The following is a 19,552-nucleotide window of genomic DNA, read 5'->3' as shown; positions in this document are numbered from 1 at the left end:
TGATACAAAATGCATAAGCCACGCCAACAGTGTGGTAGTAAAAATTTTGGTAGTCCATCACTGAATATATGTTTGATTGTTTGAATGGGAATACCAAAAGTTTTTATTTTACACAATCTATTACTCCAAACGACACTGTTTCCGTAGTTTCTCTGGGCATACAGAGATATAGATCAACATGCGAACCTTTTGAGCCATTCATGTGTAACTTGGATTTCATGCACAATATATCATATCACGCACCTATGTATTTTGGAGTTGTGCTACTTTAATCGCATCTTTAACATTGGGTCTGCAACAAATTTTTGTGTTTGATTTAATCTCTGAGATGAATAATTCTCGATCTCATTGTCCACTGTGTTGATCAAAGATTCTCTACTTATTTTCTTAGGTTCCATAATTAGCAGCTGTAGATCATTGTAGAGCTATGCCATTGGGGGGATGTGCATTAGCTTTGGTATTTCCCATCTGTTGTAGGATAGGTTTTTTGCAGTTAAAGCACAACATATACTATCACTTTTGGTCCTGATTTTTCACCTCCATCTCTGCATTGCCCAGCGGTGCCTTGAGAACCTGTTCAAGGCTAATCATGGTGTAAAAGGCCGAGGAAAATGCCTGGAACTGTTTGGCTGAGTTTGTACAATATACTGAGCTACAAAGTATCCTATTGCATTATATTTAGCAGGTTGTGCAAGCTCAACCTGTATTTTTGGCTTTTAGTTCACTGCATTGTAAAGGCCCAGAAAATTAGGCTGAGTAAATCATGATTACCGTAAGTTAACCATGCTCTTATATGTATGTACACTCCCCATCTCCTGATAGGATCATTTATTTCACACAAAAAGAAGTAATAGGCAAACAGTGGTAGATCATAGAAAGCAGCCAAAATATTTTTTTGCTCTGCTATTTTCTGTAGCAGATGCCAATTGAAAAAAATCATTTCTTGGAGGCATCAGTATTGCTTGCTTATTTTAGTAATTTTTCACCTATGCAGTTTTTTGTAAGGATTCACACATCATCTAGTCCCAATTTCTTAGATCAGCTCTTAAAGGCAAATTAGACAGCTTGAATCCCTGAATCAGATACATTGCCTTCCTTGGTATAAAGCCCTTCCTAGCTCTGGCAAATAATCATCTGTTCCTTTGATATCATAAAGCAAGGAGTCCCGAAGGTACTTTTTTTCAAGACACAATGGGACTTATTTTGTTTTATCTCAAAGACATTTTGCTTCTCATAATTTACAAACTTAGTATACACCGGCATAGTTCCCTCTAAGCTGAGCAGTGAGCAATCGCTCACTTAAAAATCATCATCAACTCAGACTTTTCCAAACCTGCCCAGAAGCCGAGAGGGAAAGAGTGAGAGGGAAGGAGAGAGAGAGGAAGAGAGGAAGAGAGAGAAACAGATAGAAAAAAGAGAGGAAAGAAAAGAGAAAGAAAAAGAATGGGAGTAAGGAAGAGAGAAAGAAAATCAAAATCTAGTTTGAAACTAGCTCAACTATTTAAGTGGCATTTTGATATTGATAGAGTTGCCCTATTATGAGCTCACTGTTATAGACACACAGTACAGTATTTTATTTTGAAATTCTCTGAGGCAAAACAGGGTGGGGTGTTTGTTTGTTTGTTTGTTTGTTTGTTTTATTCATTCATTCATTCATTCATTCATTCATTTATTATTTCTGTGCCGCCCAGTCCCGAAGGGACTGCCGCTCAGACATTATACTTTTCCGCCCACCCCCAAAAAAAATTAGAGGGAACACTGTTAACACAGGTATAGGTTTAAACTGCTTTATTAGTCATAATTAATTGATGAATGAATAGAAATACTTTCAGATATTCAAATTACAAATACTTAAAGTTAGTTTACATTCCCAGCATTTTTTGGGTGAATACTTATAGCAGTTAAACTGGTACAAACCAAACCTGTTTTTATAGTATTTGTCCCCATGAGGATTTTTCATTTACTATTTTGGGCAGCATTGTGACATTTAATAATATTAAACTGGCAATATTTCTCAGGCATAAGTAATGGATAAAATCAAAAGTTAGTTAGAAAGCTACCAAGAGATTTAATATATGATCATTGTATCCCTCATACTAGCATGTACTACTGGGGATTTTCAATATAATCTCCTTCAGTTGTAGGCCGTGAAACCTCCAGAGATTGGTGACTGCCACTGCTTTGAACAGCCCTGCTAGAGCCTGTGGTTATTTCCTGTGACAACACTGAAGAGACACTTCCTTCGAGGTTCTCCCCATTTTCCTTCTCATCCTCTGTGCTTCCAATTGGTAAAAGTGTATGAGGGACAAACTTGTTGCGTTGAGATCCAATAATGCCAATCCTGTTGAAGGAGAAAAGGCAGGAATGTTAAATACACTCAAGATATGCAATCTTAAACTCACTGGAGGAAAGCAACTGTAAATCTTCGGGACCGCCTTCTGCCGCACGAATCCCAGCGACCGGTTAGGTCCCACAGAGTCGGCCTTCTTCGGGTCTCGTCGACTAAACAATGTCGTCTGGCGGGACCCAGGGGAAGAGCCTTCTCTGTAGTGGCTCCAACCCTCTGGAACCAGCTCCCCCCTGAGATTAGGATTGCCCCCACCCTCCTTGCCTTTCGTAAACTCCTTAAAACCCACCTCTGCCATCAGGCATGGGGGAACTAAAACATCTCCCCCTTGCCCATGTTGTTTTGCTGTTTGATTGATTGTGTGCTTGTTTTTTATATATATATTGGGATTGTTTTATGAATTTCTTAACTTAAAATTGTAATTGGATTGGTGGGCATTGGATTTGTCACTATGTACTGTTTTTTGCTATTGTTGAGAGCCGCCCCGAGTCTGCGGAGAGGGGCGGCATATAAATCCAATAAATCTAATCTAATCTAATCTAAATGTAGTGAAGTATATGAAAATAAAGCAAGTTAATTAGGTAGCAGAGAGGCTATAATCTTCTCATCACTCAAATAGGATTGGCAAAACTTCATAAGATCTATTGCATCACAACTGAAAACTGGATTGAATAAATAAAAATATAGCCACTACATACGATGGTGTAGTTGATAAGAACATTAGAATATGACAAGGAAGGTAAATTTGTACTTAGACACAAATTCAGAGATTTAAGCCCATTTACATCTTTTGGAATATCTCACACGAAATGCTACAAAGATAAAAGGAAAAGGGGGATGGGAAAAAACACATAAGTTGTCCTGAGCTTCTTAAAGAAAGGCTGGCATAAAAAATAGTGACATATGGTTGACTTTCCGGCTCTTTCCACACGCTTTTAGGAAAATTCATCAAAATGAGAGATATGTCACAAAAGCCAAGTTGTTCAATAGACTCTGAACATTTCTAGCCAACATATTTTTGATATTGAATATATTTACCTGTTAGTATTTCTCGCAAATGAAGTATCAGCATGAGGTTTGTTACTTTTTTCTTACTTTTCCTACCTCTATCATTTGTTCAAGATGGATTTAAAATGGGGTAAAGATTCTGGGGATTCCAGATAAATAGGAGAAAGGGGTTTTGCAAACTCCCCCTTTTTTTAAGTAACCAAGAACTTATTGGTCTACCATGTTTTAAGCATAAATCTAAAAATGTAACATATAAAAGGAATGCATCTGAAACCTATTTGAAGCTGTTTCATTTGGATGTGCCTATTGGGATTGTCTAGCCCAGTGATGGCGAACCTATGGCGCAGATGCCACAGGTGACACATGGAAACATATCTGCTGACACGCGAGCTGTTGCCCTAGCTCAGCTCCAACGTGCATGTGTGTGCTGGCCAGCTGATTTTTGGTTCGCACAGAGGCTCTGGGAGGGCATTTTTGGGTTCCAGAGAGCCTCCAGGCAGATGGGGGGATGGCATTTTCACTCTCCCCAGGCTCCAGGGAAGCCTTTGGAGGCTATGGAGAACGAAACACGAGTTTACTAGGACCACCAGAAGTTGGGAAACAGGCCTTTTCCAGCCTCCAGAGAGCCTCCAGGGGTGGGGAAAACTGTATGTCACCTGGAAACAAATGACATACTGTAGGTAGCTATATAAATATGCTAAATAAAATTAAATAAACAGGTTGATATTACATAATGTGTGATACTGAAGTTATTTCTTACTTGGTGGGTGACACAATAGAAAACAAGTCTGGTAACTCTTGTGGGATATAAGGTGTGACAGTTTTGCTGGGACGAAGATAATGGTCCTGAAACAGATATTGAGCACTATCTTTAGCCAGAGGCAGCAAAGTACTAAGCACTGGTGATCGCTGATCCATGACACTTCTTATGGCAGGCTGCTTAACATCTGTTCTCCTTTAAGAACAAAAAATAACATCAGGAAAAACTAAGAACAGGAGTTGTCAAAAAAAAAAAAGGTAAATATTTTTTCCTGTAAGATTAATGGAGCCAGGCATAGTAACATTGTCACAGTCAACTAATAAGAGCAAAGCATACTTTTTCTATCCTGGAACAAATTGTCATATATATTTCAACATACTTCAGTGTGAATTTGGAAAAACTGGGTGTGGCAAGCATATAGTAATTAGCAGACATGATATCTCCCTCCAATCCTTGGTGTACTTTTACAACTTTGAAGAAAATATAAGTTAAAGAAATGATATTTAAGCAAATTGGCCTAAAACAAGCACATGTTTTGACAAACAAATAAATAAATGTTTAAAAATAAATAAAATCCAGTCTAAAATATAGAGAGGCAATCTGCAGCCTATTCCACCATTTTGAAATATTTTACTTATGTGAGCAAGTACACATGTATGAAACTCTATCTATCTATCTATCTATCTATCTATCTATCTATCTATCTATCTATCTATCTATCTATCTTGTCATATTACACAATATATAAGTATAAACGTGATTAGAATACTGTACATGAAATGAATACTAATAAAAGGGAATATTAGGACAGGGATGGTAGGCATGCCGGTGCGCTTGTGCACACTCGTTACAGACTTCTTAGGAATGGGGTGAGGTCAACAGTAGCTAGTTTAAGGTTAAAATTTGGGGGGTTTGGGGATGAAGCCACAGTCAGGTAGTGGATTCCTGGCATTGACCACTCTGTTTCTGAAGTTGCTGAAGAACTGGGCGGAAACTCTCCGCCAATGCCAGCTAAACCAGGCTTCCTTGCAAGCCGGAAACCAGCAGGGAGCAGCGGATGAGGGGAGAAGCTTTGTCCCCTGCGTTATTGGCAGCATCTCCGCAACCCCCCCCCCCCCCTTTGTAACTTTGGAGTAGCCCAGGGGCAGCTTGGGGATTTTGGCAGACTCTAGGAAACCCATAGGGAGGTTTGTGGAAGAATTAAAGAAGAAGAAACGCAAAAAGAACCATTTGCAAGTTGCGGAGTCTGTTTGTTTCCCCCGTCTGAGCCTGCCTGTTCTCCCTTCATTGGAGGAAATTAGTTCAGTATTCTTCAGGCCCTGTTGGAAAGTCCATATCAGGGTGGTGTCTTTTTTCTGATAATTCACTTCCCTATAGACTACCCTCTCAAGCCACCTAGGGTTGCAGTTATAATACGAATTTTATCATCTTGTCTTAATTATCCTGCTTTATCATCTGGTTTTAATTTACAGATTGGTTCTATGGGGGGGGGGGGATGCATGTGTATGTGTGTCTGGAAAGAGTGTCAGGATGGATTGGGAGTGACTGAGTTTCAGGGAGAATGAGTGAGCCGGAGGCAAAGAATGGAGCCCCCTCTGCTTAATGTGTAAACAGAAGCAAATAGGGACCCAGATATAACCCTCTGTTTGGGGTGTGGGGAAACCTGACCTGCCCGGAAGGAGGTGGACTATAGATGTGGGGGAGGAGATCTCTAGAGTGTTTGAAAGCCAGAGTAACTGGGAAATATGGCGAGCAAGATGTAGGCCGCTCTCGGGGATCTAGGACTTGCTATTTCAAAGCAATTACTTGTTCCGGCAATAAGGACGGCAAAATGCTCACATTTTTCTGCACTTATTGCATCAACTGATTCGCGCCCAGCTGTTTAGGGTGACTCATTCCCTCCTTAATGTAAGGGGAACAGAGGAGCCACTGCGGGGTAGAGCTGAGGAGTTTGTTCAGTTTCTGACAGATAAAATCACTCAGATTTGGATGGACCTGGACTCTGATCAGGCAATTCTGACCGGAATGACAGGGGTAGGTTTGACTCCTATTATATGGGATGAATTTGAGCCTGTGACTCCTGAGGAAGTAGACAAGGCTGTGGGAGCGATGAGTTCCTCCATTGTTTGTTGGACCCATGCCCCTCCTGGCTGGTTTGGACATGAGGCTGGTTTCAGGCTTTAGTTAACGCGTCCTTTAAAGGAGGCGGTGGTGAGACCCCCTCCTCAAGAAGCTTTCCCTGGATCCAGCAGAATTAAAGAACTTCCGTCGAGTCTCCAACCTTCCCTTTGTGGGAAAGGTTGTAGAGAAAGTGGTGGCACTTCAACTCCTACGGTTATTGGATGAAATGAATTCTCTGGACCCTTGTCAATCTGGCTTCAGACCTGGCTATTGCATGGAAACTGCGTTGGTCACGCTGATGGATGATCTCTGGTGAGCACAAGATGGGGGTCATTCCTTTCAGCGTTTTTTGATACCATTGACCATGGTATCCGTCTGGGATGACTAAGAGAGCTAGGGTTGGGAGGCAGTATGCTGCGGTGGTTTTCCTTCTATCTCTGTGGTCATTCACAGTTGGTGTTGGCAGGAGGATAGAGGTCGACACCCAGACCCCTTGTTTGTGGGGTGCCTCAGGTCTCGGTTCTCTCTCCCTTCCTATTTAATATCTACATGAAACCATTGGGTGAGGTCATCCGACATTTTGGGGTGAGGTATCAGCAATATGCTGATGATACCCAATTGTATATCTCCATCCCAAATCAGTTCAGTAAAGCAGTGGATGTGATGTGCCAGTGCCTAGAAGCTGTGAGGATCTGGATGGGTGTCAACAGGTCAGACTTAACCCAGACAAGACCGAGTGGTTGTGGGTGCTGCCTCCTAAAGACTATATTGACTGTCCATCCTTGGCTCTGGGGGAGAGAGAAATTGTCCCCCTCCAAACAGATTCACAATTTGGGTGTCGTCCTAGACCCACAGCTAAGATTAGACCAACATCCAACAGCTGTGGCTAAGGGGATCTTTGCACAGGTTTGTCTGGTGTAGCAATTGCGACCCTACTTGGATCAGGGGGTTCTCCACAGTCACTAATGCCCTTATCACCTCACGGCTGGATTATTGCAACGTACTCTACATGGGGTTACCCCTGAAGAGCGTTCGGAGACTACAACTGTTCCAGAACGCAGTCGTGCAAGGGCTGTGGGTGCACCTAGGTACACTCACATCACACCAATCCTCCGCGAGCTGCACTGGCTCCCTATTTGTCTATTTTATGATGTTTTTAAATGTATTTTGTATCCTGTTGTAAGCTGCACAGAGTCCTTCGGGAGTTGGGCAGCATAGAAATACAATCAATCAGTAAGTAAGTAAGTAAGTAAGTAAGTAAGTAAGTAAGTAAGTAAGTAAGTAAGTAAGTAAATAAGTCGTATTTTCTGCAATCGAGGTTGGAGAGTTAGGTTCGTATCTATTGTGTGCTTGTGTATTGTTGTGGTTGAAGCTGAAGTAGTCATTGGCAAGACATTGTAGCAGATAATTTTATGAACTATGCTTAGGTCATACCAAAGGCTATTATAAACTTTCCCTATTAAAATTGACAAAATGGTAGGTTCGATCAGAGAGAAAGAAAATGTAAGACTTACTTGCGAAATGCAAATGTGGCTTTCACCAATTGTTTGGTAATATCTGTTTTCATTTGCTTGCTAGATTTGGTTCTTTCTCTTAAAGCAGAATTGAATATGTTTGACCGGAGCAATCTACCAACTTCTTGCTGAATTTCCTTGAGATTTTTCTGTCTGAATGTCACAAAAGCTACGTAGGATGCAAAGTTGTACAAACACTAAAAGAAAACAGGAATATAACTTTTTCTACTTAAAGTCTATTTACAAATAAAAATTACAATTATACTGAATGAACATAGAGAGAATTGCATTTTTAGTCTCTTCAGCTTATAGAAACTAATAAAAAGGAGAGGGGCGGCATACAAATCTAAATAATAATAATAATAATAATTATTATTATTATTATTATTATTATTTTTCAGTTTAGGACATGTTGGTCATAAACAACTTTTGTTTTTCATTGATTTTCTGGTGGACATATTACAGCTCAAAACCTGGTCCATTTGATTTTTCTTCTCCCTTTATAAACACACAAAATTTAGATACAATTTTTTATCTCAGGATAAATGTTAGCCCCTACTTACCTCAAAGAATTCCCTATCTTTCCGAGATGATGATATTTTCTTTCTAAAACAAGGAAAAGAAGTAGCAAAGTATTAAGCATATCAATTTTCTGTAATCATCTTGTACAAGAGTATATTACACAAGTGCTTCTTTTACAAATCTTCAAGACAGCAATTAGAATCAGAATTTCCATCATTAAGCAATGCAGTTGTAAAGCATGATGTCACATGATTGCACTACTTAGCAATGGAAATTTTGGCACTCCTAGCTGCCACCATTAGGTCAATCATTGTCAGTTACTAAGTGAGGGCATCATGCCACCAATTGTGACTTTCTGCTAGCTTCCCCATTGATTTTTCTTGAAGGATGCTGGCAAAGAAGGTAGCAAATGGCAGGATGCTGCAGTGACCAGTTGTTACTATCTCTCATTCAGCACAGTAGTGGATTCCCACCAGTACGGTTAAGGACGCCACAACTGTAGCAAAAATTGAGCTGCATGCGCAACTTTGGATGTCTTGTGGGTGCGCATGGGTGTCCCAGAGTGGTTTTGCTTATGTGCATGCGCAGGAAGCAAACTCTCGTGAGGGGACTCATGCACCTGTGAGATTTCAGCAATTTTTTTGCTTCTGCACATGCACAGAAGCAAAATACCGTAATCACTAAAATCTCATGCACATCTCCCCTCGCGAGATTTTTTTTCCTGTGCATGAGCAGAAGCAAAACCACACTGGGACACCCGTGCGCACCCACAAAACACCCAAAGCTGCATGTACAGCGCACCAGTAGCAGTGATAGCACAATCTCCCCGATTCAGCATCATCATAAGTTCGAAGGATCATTCAAAAGAAGGACTACCTGTAATACGGTATCTACTGCATTGTTACATTTGCAAGTAAGAGAAACTTTTGATAGTCATATGCAAATATAAACATCCCTTTGTTCCCTGTTCAATATGTTCATATCTGGAGTGCACTGAAACAAAGATTTTCCTTGGGGAGAGGAGAGAAATTATTCTAAAATATTGTTTCTCTCTTAATATTTTCATAAATTGTTTCTGTGCTTCACAGACTGTACATTTTCCTTTACCCATCAGACATCTATGGAGGTTCTCAATAATCCAGGTCATGGTTGTCCAAAAGGAGCTGACTAAAAGGCAACTGGACTGTCTTGGGGGTTTTTCCCTTAATAATGTTTCGCTTCTCATCCAAGAGAAGTGAAGAAGCTTCTTGGATGAGAAGTGAAATATTTTCAAGGAAAAAAGTCAGGGAAGTCCAATTGCCTTTTGAACAGCACCTTTGTGTTACCCATCAGACCATTACAAAGATCTCTTACTTCCTCAGGGGATTTATTTCAAGTCACCCTTCCCTTTGAACTTTTCCCTTTCTGTAACTATGTGGTGGGAGTGGATTGGGGTGGGGAAATAATTAAATCCTTGAAATCCATTCTTCAAAGCTAGACTTTCCAGCTGGGTCACTAAACAACCTTACTCATGTAGCTTCTTGCATGGATAGCACTGGGATGGGTTTCTACCTAAAATTAACAGCCGAGTCAGCATGGTTCTTTCGGCCTAATCAAGAAAAGGAAGAACACTCCCCAACCGCAAGCAATGAGGCTGGCTTAATCCAAGGTTGCTGAATGTGCACTTGGGGAATATTTCCAGGTAAAAGGTGCAGCATTCATTTTGTATATTTACACATAACTAACTATACAATGTACGGAGGGGATAGAATGGGATCTGGTTTTAAAAATAAATTGCACTGAATGCTCTGGCAACATGAGACCCTGATTGGATGAGACCCTGATTAGAACAAAATTATTGGGAAGAGAGGTTGCTGAAAGGAACAGGTTCAGTGCCCTTCACTCGCTGACAACGCTCAACGCTATTTCCCATTCAGTTCCCTTCATTATAACCACAAAACCAGTGCAAAGTTTCTCACATCTTGATGTGAGAAAATGTGTTTAATATTGTTGTTTAAAATCCAACTCCTTCATTGTTTCTGACAGCTGAAATTATTCTCTATGAAGCTTTCAACACCACACCTAGTTTGGCTTGGCAAATCTGTGTGGTGCCTCTCACTAATAATCATGCAGATTTCTCATTCTAGACCCGTTCACACACGTAGCACAAACAATAGTGCAGTGAGATCATGAAATCTTAAGGTGACAAAATTAAATAGCACTGCTGCAGTCTCTTATGCTAAATACACATTCACATTCACATAGCCTCCCTGCAGATAAAAACACCACTGAAGAATCCTAGCATGATTTCCTCAGGGTCCCTTAGAGATACAAACTTCATTTCAACTCTCAGAATTCCCCAGAGGGCATTGCCATTGCTAAGAATTCTAAAAATTAAACTCCACATATTTGAGAGAACAGAATGGGGATCCTAACATACTAGGGATGAACCGGGTTAAAATCTTCCTTACTACTGTGATATGATTTTATTGTATCCTACTAAGAGGTGTTTGTTTATCTTTCTATGTCTATTCTTCTCCTAACTACCACCTCTTAAAAATCTGAAATGGAACTGTTCATTCTGCCATCTCATCTTGCAGTTTGTGTCCAGCAAGCAACTTGGACTTCTAAAATGGGTCTTCTAACTCTTATTCTGTCCCTTGGCAATTCAACAAGCCAGGATCAGCAAAGCTGTTGACCATAAATTTCTTACAGCAGTCTAGACATAAGGATAGAAAAGATCCGTACATATTTAGTTAACATATAGATGAGAAATGAGCAACCAGCTATCTAGGTTATGCCCATATCACTCTAAGTATGCCCATATCACTCCAACACTCCGCAGTCTGCATTGGTTGCCGATCAGTTTCCGGTCACAATTCAAAGTGTTGGTTATGACCTATAAAGCCCTTCATGGCACCGGACCAGAATATCTCCGGGACTGCCTTCTGCCGCACGAATCCCAGCGACTGGTTCGGTCCCACAGAGTTGGCCTTCTCCGGGTCCCGTCGACTAAACAATGTCATCTGGCAGGACCCAGGGGAAGAGCCTTCTCTGTGGCAGCTCCGACCCTCTGGAACCAGCTCCCCCCTGAGATTAGGATTGCCCCCACCCTCCTTGCCTTTCACAAACTCCTTAAAACCCACCTCTGCTGTCAGGCATGGGGGAACTGAAACATCTCCCCCTTGCCCATGTTGTTTTGGTGTTAGATTGATTGTAGGCGTGTTTTAATATTCTGGGGTTGTTTTTATGAATTTTTAGCTTAAAATTGTAATTGGATTGGTGGATATTGGATTTGTTATTATGTATTGTTTTTATCTTGTTGTGAGCCGCCCCGAGTTTTCGGAGAGGGGCGGCATATAAATCCAATAAATCTAATCTAATCTAATCTAATCTAGGTTATACACAAACCTGAAAGTCAGACCACAGAGGCTTCTTTAACCATGATTACTAAAAACAACACAGATTATATCACTTCATGTGGGAAACACATGAATACTGCAGTTTTAAAATCTAAAATCAGCAAATCATGGGTAAAATAACTAAGAAAATCCTCAAAATTCCAAAAATGTAGCCATACTCATATGTGTAATGTGATTTTAACCCAATAGGTAGTCCTCACTGTGTAAAAAAATGTAAGGTTGCCCATCCTAGTCTTTAAGAAAAAATAACAGAAGGTGCAGGTAAGAAAATGGGTAGAATTTCTTTTAAATAAAGGAAAAATACTCATGAATGAAGGTCAATTTATTCATGTCCTAGGATAAAAGTAAATTTCTGGTCCTGGTGACCAACCCAAATTCAATCTCACAAGAAAAATACTGCTCAGGACACCTGCGTAATATTTAATTTGCTCAGCTATTCCTATAGTCTGCCCTTGAATCTTACTCTCTTATCATTTTGTCTTGGAGGGTATTTTTGCTGCTTTCCCATGCGGTCCTCTACTGCTTTCTTTGGTCTTTCTGCTAATCATTGGCCTTGCTGACAATATTTGATTTGTGCCCCAGGCTTACAATGGCTCAGAGGGTATCTTGCCTGCCAGACTTCATTACAGAAGGGAAATATATTAGAAAGGAGCTTAGTTCAGGGAATGCTTTCATTTTTATCTTCCTTTAGTAAAAATGAAGCAACTATTAGTACTTTCAAGATTAACCCATCTATAAGTTTTCATGGACAGGAATCAACTTCAAGATAGTCACTAAGGATTATCCTGAGTAATGTGTTATATATATATATGAACCAATCTAGGAGGAGGAAGGAGGGTGAACTATAAATGGTGAAATTTATGAAAAATAATATGTAGAATAGATAGGCAATGATAATTTTCTCATTAATTGTGACCTTTCACAAAATTCTTACTGAAAGATAACTTAGATGTTAGTGGTAATACATATCATGTTATTGTTTAAAATAGCACTTCATGCCTTGAATAATTCAGGTTGGGTTAATTATTCCCCAGATATTCATAAAAGTTAAGGAAACTAATGAAAGAGCCTTTTCCCAGTACCAAGCCCCAATGCTAGTCCACACCCTTGAGCAGGTGGAAAATTGTCCTAACTTGATTTGCTATTTGCAATCTCTCCTCTGTCTTTCCTCCAAGGTAATGATTTCATAAATGCTGAAGCAGCTTTTGAATGGTATGAAGAAAAAGGAGGAGGTTATTTAAGGAAGTCTAAAGTATGCATTTTATTCATGGGTTGGGACCAGGTGAAAGCAATTTTAAGGGGATAAACCCACATTTATGCTGTAAGTAAGTGCAAATGAGGATATAGCTCTAAACACATTGTTGCTGGTAGTATGCAGAATCAGATTCAGTGGGATGGGTGGCCAGGTAAATTTGCTAAAGCTTTTTGTTTAGGATTTTATTTATTTTTGCTAAACAGGTAATCTTCAACTTACAACCACAATTGACCCCCAAATTAATGTTGCTAAGTGAGAAATTTGTTAAGTGAGTTTTGCCCCATTTTATGACTTTTCTTGCCACAATAGTTTAGTTACACAATGGTTAACTGTTAAGTGAATCTGCGTTCCCCATTGACTTTGCTTGTTAGAAGGTTATAAAAAGTAATCACTTGGCCTGGGACACTGCAACTGTCATAAGGGGGGCTCAGTAGTCAGGCATCCAAATGTAAATCACATGACCATGGGGAAGCTGCAGTTGGCAAAAGAATGAAAAATTGTCATAAGTAACTTTTCAGTGCAGTAATGACTTGGAATGGTCACTAAGTGAAATATTGTAAGTCAAAGACTACCTGTAATAGAACTGCAATATTGCGCAAGACCAGTAGATTGGGAAGCAGCACCTAGCCAACTTTGATTAATCTCAAAAAAATCAGTTGAATTGGACCTGTTTAGTACTTCAATGGGAAACCAACAGGAGACGAATATAACAGCAAATCACTCCCATATTCCAGCCAAGAGAATTGTATGGAAATCCATAAAATTATCATAAGTTAAATGTGACTTAAAAGAGACTTTTGTTTTTTCAGTCCAATACATATGAAAGTGTGAACAACCTACACAATTATAACTTTTTTTCCCAAGTGGAAGGCGCTGACTACTGTAAATGTTTTTACAATCTGATAGCAAAATGCTGCTAATAAACATGCCTGCACCTCTTCAGATCATTACAATGCATTTATGATAAATAGGCTTCCTGGAAGTTTCCCTCAGATCCTGACAGAAAAATCAGTGTTAAAGATTTTGGAGCTATATTATGAAACACAAGACAGGAACCAAACTGAAAAGTTAGCCTACTAACTGGAAAGCTCATTACCTACTGATCATCAGAAACTTATATTTCAAAGAATAATGGCAAGGTTAGGCTTCAACTAATTGAAGCCCAATGATTTTAAGAAAATCATTGCTGTATTGGTTGGTCCATTAAAAAACAAATATACCGTATTTTCCGGCGTATAAGACGACTGGGTGTATAAGACGACCCCCTAACTTTTCCAGTTAAAATATAGAATTTGAGATATACTCGCCGTATAAGACTACCTCTCTTCTGATGCACACCAAATAGCAGTTTGCGGCGCTGGTGAGGGAGCTTCGCGCCCAGGAGAGTCTCCCTTACGCAGCCTGGTGCCAGCTTTCTCTTTCCACGGCGGCGGCGGCAGGCTCCGGAGGGAACTCGGGTGGTGGCAAGAAGACGGGATTCCGGGTGCCGAGCGCCACCTGCCCGCCGTTCCAGCGCCTCGGCCTGCTCGCCCGGCCTCTTGCCCGGCGGGGAGAGCAAAGGCGGCGGCGGGAGTAGCGGAGGCGAGGCGGAGAAGAAAGAAGCGGCGGATAGCTGGCGAGGCACTGGCTAGAGGGCTGGACCCCGCCGCTTTGCCGCCGCTCCCGCCACCGGCTTTGCTGGGGTCGAGCGCCACGCCTGGCGGCAGGAACTGCGGGGGGTAGCCGGCGTACGCTCCGGCTAATGAGCCCTTGCGGCAGCTATCCACCGCTTCTTTCTTCTCCGCCTCGCCTCCACTACTCCCGCCGCCACCTTTGCTCTCCCCGCCGGGCAAGAGGCAAAGGCGGCGGCGGGAGTAGCGGAGGCGAGACGGAGAAGAAAGAAGCGGCGGATAGCTGCGGCAAGGGCTCGTTACGCCAGCTACCCCCCGCAGTTCCTGCCGCCGGGCGTGCCGCTCAACCCCAGCAAAGCCGGCGGCGGGAGCAGCGGCAAAGCAGCGGTGTCCAGCCCTCTAGCCGGTGCCTCGCCAGCTATCCGCCGCTTCTTTCTTCTCTGCCTCGCCTCCGCTACTCCCGCCGCCACCTTTGCTCTCCCCACCAGGCAAGAGGCCGGGCGAGCAGGCCAAGGCGCTGGAACGGCGGGCAGGTGGCGCTCGGCACCCGGAATCCCGTCTTCTCGCCACCGCCCGAGCTCCCTCCGGAGCCTGCCGCTGCCGCCGCGCTTCCTCCGCCGGCCGAGGAGTCCTTCTTATACACGCCGGTAGTAATGGGATACTGATCACACATTCTACAGCCTATATGATCAGTATCCGGCGAATTTCCTATACTGTGGAATCAGTATCCGGCGTATAAGACGACCCCCCACTTTGGAAAAGATTTTCAGGGGTTAAAAAGTCATCTTATACGCCGGAAAATACGGTACTCTAGCTGGGTTCTACGTTTACAATTTATCTGAAAATGTCTGATCAAATAACTTTGTTTTAATACTGCAAACTTTTTGGGGGGTGGGGTATGTTTGTTGCTGCTGGATTTGGGGCTATTTGGATTGGGGCTACCACTCAGGAAACAACCTACATTTGTCACCCCAAGAAACTTTTTTTAGACAAAAATGATGCCAAAGTCAAACTGTTGGACTTACGGTCAAATAATAACTTTTAACTTCAGTGATCCTATCGTTAAGTCCATTTGTTTACATATTTACAATTGAAATAAAGATTTAAAGCAGACAAAAAGAGTTATGGGTTTGATTTTGTGAATAATGAATTGGAAATCCTATTGTGTGATAGTCATGAATGTGTTACTGCATGATTCATTGGGCAAGGATTTTTGCACATAATTTTATGTTTCAACAATGGGGAAATATGTGAATGAAAGGTTTAACACTTACATTAAAGTGTAACTTAAAATAAAAAAAATTATAAGATGATGTATTGTTGGTATGTAATATCAGATAGGTTGTCAAGAATATATAAAGGTATTTCAAATGAATGTTGGAAGTGTAAAAGTAAAGAAGGGACCTTATATTACTCATAGTGGACATGTGAAAAAGCAAATAAATATAGGAGTAGGATTCAAATCTTAATACAGAAGATTCTCAAAGTGAATATAACGATAAAACTAGAAACTTTTCTTTGGGGTTTAGTGGAAAAAGACTCAGGAGGAAAATGGAACTTTAATGTTCTATATGTTAATGGCAGCAAGATTACTTTATTCATAAAAATGGAACGACGTTTTGATTCTCATCATGGATCAATGGCTGCAGAGGTTGATGGAGTTAGCAGAGATGGCCAAACTGACTGCTTTAATTAAAGACAAAAATACAACTACTTTTCCTTCTACTTAGAAACTGCTTCTGGACTTTGAGCTCGAGGTGGGAAAAAATGAAACTTTGGCTTTTAGTTTTACCAATTAGATCAGTTTCTTGTTATAGAAATGGCTTGCTTATACTCAGGGGCAGATTCTCATTACCTATGCTACTGGTGCACTGCATGCACAGCTTCTGTTCTCCTGCCTGCGCATGTATCCCCATGTGTTTTTGCTTCTGCACATGCACAGGAAGCAAAATCTCATGAGAGGATGCACATGTGTGTGATAATTCGATGAATTTTTTGCTTCTACACATGCGCAGAAGCAAAAAATCACCAAAATCTCACATCTGTGCATGTCCCCTTGTGAGATTTTGCTTCCTGAGCATGCGCAGAAGCAAAAACATGCTGAGACGCACATACACGCATGCAGAAGAATAGAAGCTGCACACGCATTGCAAGTTTTGTTACTGGTGTGCCATCCTCATCCATACCAGTAGCATCCCAATACTGTTTATACTATTATGTAAAAGTAAAACATGTCTGATGTCATGTTATTCTAGTGCACCAAAAGGAGTTGAAAGTCAATGCTTTTTCTTTCTTTTTCCTCCTTTTCTCACACTTTTCCCTTCCCTTTTCCCTCCCCTACCTTTTCTATTATTTCTTTGTATTTTTCTATCTTATACCATGTCACACCAACACTCCGCAGTCTGCATTGGTTGCCAATCAATTTCCGGTCACAATTCAAAGTGTTGGTTATGACCTATAAAGCCCTTCATGGCATCGGACCAGAATATCTCCGGGACCGCCTTCTGCCACACGAATCCCAGCGACTGATTAGGTCCCACAGAGTGGGCCTTCTCCGGGTCCCGTCAACTAAACAATGTCGTTTGGCGGGCCCCAGGGGAAGAGCCTTCTCTGTGGCGGCCCCGAGTCTCTGGAATCAGCTTCCCCCAGAGATTAGAACTGCCCCTACCCTCCTCGCCTTTCGCAAACTCCTTAAAACCCACCTTTGTCGTCAGGCATGGGGGAACTGAGATATCTCCCCCGGGCCTATACAATTTATGTATGGTATGTTTGTATGTATGTTTGTTTAATAATGGGTTTTTTTAATATTTTATATTGTAAATTATTAGATTTGTTATAAACTGTTTTTATTGTGTTGTGAGCCGCCCCGAGTCTACGGAAAGGGGCAGCATACAAATCTAATTAATAATAATAATTATTATTATTATTATTATTATTATTATTATTATTATTATTAAATAATAAACTACATTTATTTCAACCCACATTGATTGGCTCTGTATACTTCCTAGTAAGGGTTCCAAAAATTGGGACTTCACTTCTTAGTTAACAAAACTGCCTACTGTTATTTTGTCTCTTTCCCATCCTTACTTTCACTCAGAAAACACGATAGTTTACCAGCCTTCAATTCTCAATTACCTATAACCCTTTATGCATAGCGTATATGATTTGACACCACATTTACATCATAATATGACATCACATATAGAACCACAGTATTTCAGAAGGTATATCCAGAGAAACAGTTCAGCATGCAATTACCCATACACATTCATGGACTCTGGTGGTGGAGGTTGATTTATAACCCTGTGCATTGTCTCCCCACTTTCTTTCCACACAAAAAATAGTCATGAAGAAAAAACAGAATAGGTGCATGTCTTCTGATGGGCAGTATGAGAAAGCATCAATTTGGAATCACTCAGATGAAATATTTTCTGGGCCCAACCATTTCCTTACTTTCCACAAGCCATGTGATGCTGATCAGACATTCCCAATCCAAGGATAAGGATACAGTACATTTCAGCGAGGTGCTTTTTGGTCACTGCTAGCTTTATTTGGTTTTCCTTCATTTCTTTTCTTTCTAGGATGCTGGGCTTTCTGTTGACAAATATATATATATAAATTAAAGGATTTTTAAATTTTATTTCTGTTCTGGGGAACATTTTCTTGAAAGTATCTATACAAAGCTGAATATGTATTAATAGATAGGTCTGACAGAATAAGCATAAGGTGAGTTGAGCTACCGATTATCATTTTTGACACCTTTTCTCTTCATCTCTTCCTGATATTTTGTTCTTTCCCTTCACATGACACAGACTGTAGAGGAAGCGTTATATTGCTCTGAACCGATCATTTGCAGACACTTTTTCAAATCAAATAAAGACATAGAGTCAGATGTGGTCTAGGCTGTTCAACCCACATTTAGGGCATTTTCAACCTTCTAATCCCAATTAGAAAATCATTACTATGTACTATTTGCTATTTCCCCAGGTCATAAAGCAATATCACTGGAGCCAATTTGCTGAGAAAAATGTATCTTAGCCTCTTCTCTGACTTCAGCAGGTATTTCAGATTCACAAAGGGCTAGAAACTTGTTTTTCAAGATGAGTTTCTCAGGGTAGAATTAACTAATTTACACTTAGAAAGTCCTTGCTCCCACAAATTGATTACATTTTTACTTTGAGTTAAATCTAAATCTACATCTTTGCTACAGAATTTGGAATCTTTGACACTGAAAAATATGTACAGATCTGTAAAATAGGATAAGGACATTGTATTCTGAGCAGCCTGGTCTCCAAATGCTAGACATTATTTTGATGAAGAAAGCTCTTTGCACAGTCTAGTAAAGATCAAACCGGCAAATCCTCTGAGTGCACAAACCTTAAAGAAAGAGAACACCTTAGTACCAAGAGTTTACCATACAATATTATGTACATACTGTAGTTATGGGAGTCTGCTTAGGAAAACATAAAAGTAAGTTACTCACCCCATAAAAGACTTGGGTTTCATCTCCAGGGTTATTTTCTCCAGATAAAAAGAAATATAGTACAACAAAGCCATGAGGAAATCATCCAACTGCTTACACCTAGAACAAAATTAAAAAGCAACATATTGCGAAAGAGATTTTTACTTGGAACAGGGTACAGTACTAGGATTTGGAAATAATTTTTGCTTTGTCTTAACTAAAGATTGAAATCCAACCTTCAAAGATCTTCCAAAAGTTGGTATCAAATTAAAATTATAAATAAGAGATTTTTAAAATATAAATTTGAATTTGTCTTTTCAATTTATCAGTCATAAGCAGGTAACTATGTATTGGATAGGCCCAGGGATGGGCCATGCCGCATACGTGGAAGCAAAACCCCCAAGAAATCTTGCGTCAGGCTCGTGCGCGCACCAGGTGTGTGCGCACTCCCGGCCTATTCCGGGAGTGCCGGAAATGGTGGCCTGGGTTGAATAAGCCTCCTAGCTGATAGAATAGAGGCAATAATATGCTAGCTTGCAAAATAATATC

General features: G+C 40.7%; 1 protein-coding gene across 1 annotated transcript in view; it reads right to left on the bottom strand.

The window, feature by feature from the left end:
* Window positions 1-1,775: 1,775 nt before the first annotated feature.
* The window catches only part of PPP1R36 (protein phosphatase 1 regulatory subunit 36), a 30,939-nt gene continuing 13,162 nt past the window's right edge, over window positions 1,776-19,552 (bottom strand). The window contains exons 6-11 of the mRNA XM_070750912.1: window positions 19,025-19,123; window positions 17,995-18,135; window positions 8,314-8,356; window positions 7,751-7,947; window positions 4,116-4,310; window positions 1,776-2,341 (exon numbers count right to left, since the gene is read on the bottom strand). Coding sequence (XP_070607013.1) covers window positions 2,107-2,341; window positions 4,116-4,310; window positions 7,751-7,947; window positions 8,314-8,356; window positions 17,995-18,135; window positions 19,025-19,123 — 910 coding nt within the window. The 3' untranslated portion in view covers window positions 1,776-2,106. The remainder of the gene's footprint in view (window positions 2,342-4,115; window positions 4,311-7,750; window positions 7,948-8,313; window positions 8,357-17,994; window positions 18,136-19,024; window positions 19,124-19,552) is intronic.

The sequence above is a fragment of the Erythrolamprus reginae genome, chromosome 1 (genome assembly GCF_031021105.1).
Source record: "Erythrolamprus reginae isolate rEryReg1 chromosome 1, rEryReg1.hap1, whole genome shotgun sequence".
NCBI classification, from domain to species: Eukaryota; Metazoa; Chordata; class Lepidosauria; order Squamata; family Dipsadidae; genus Erythrolamprus; species Erythrolamprus reginae.
The sequence above is the reverse complement of the archived record's forward strand: the minus strand, read 5'-3'. Positions and strand labels throughout refer to the sequence as shown.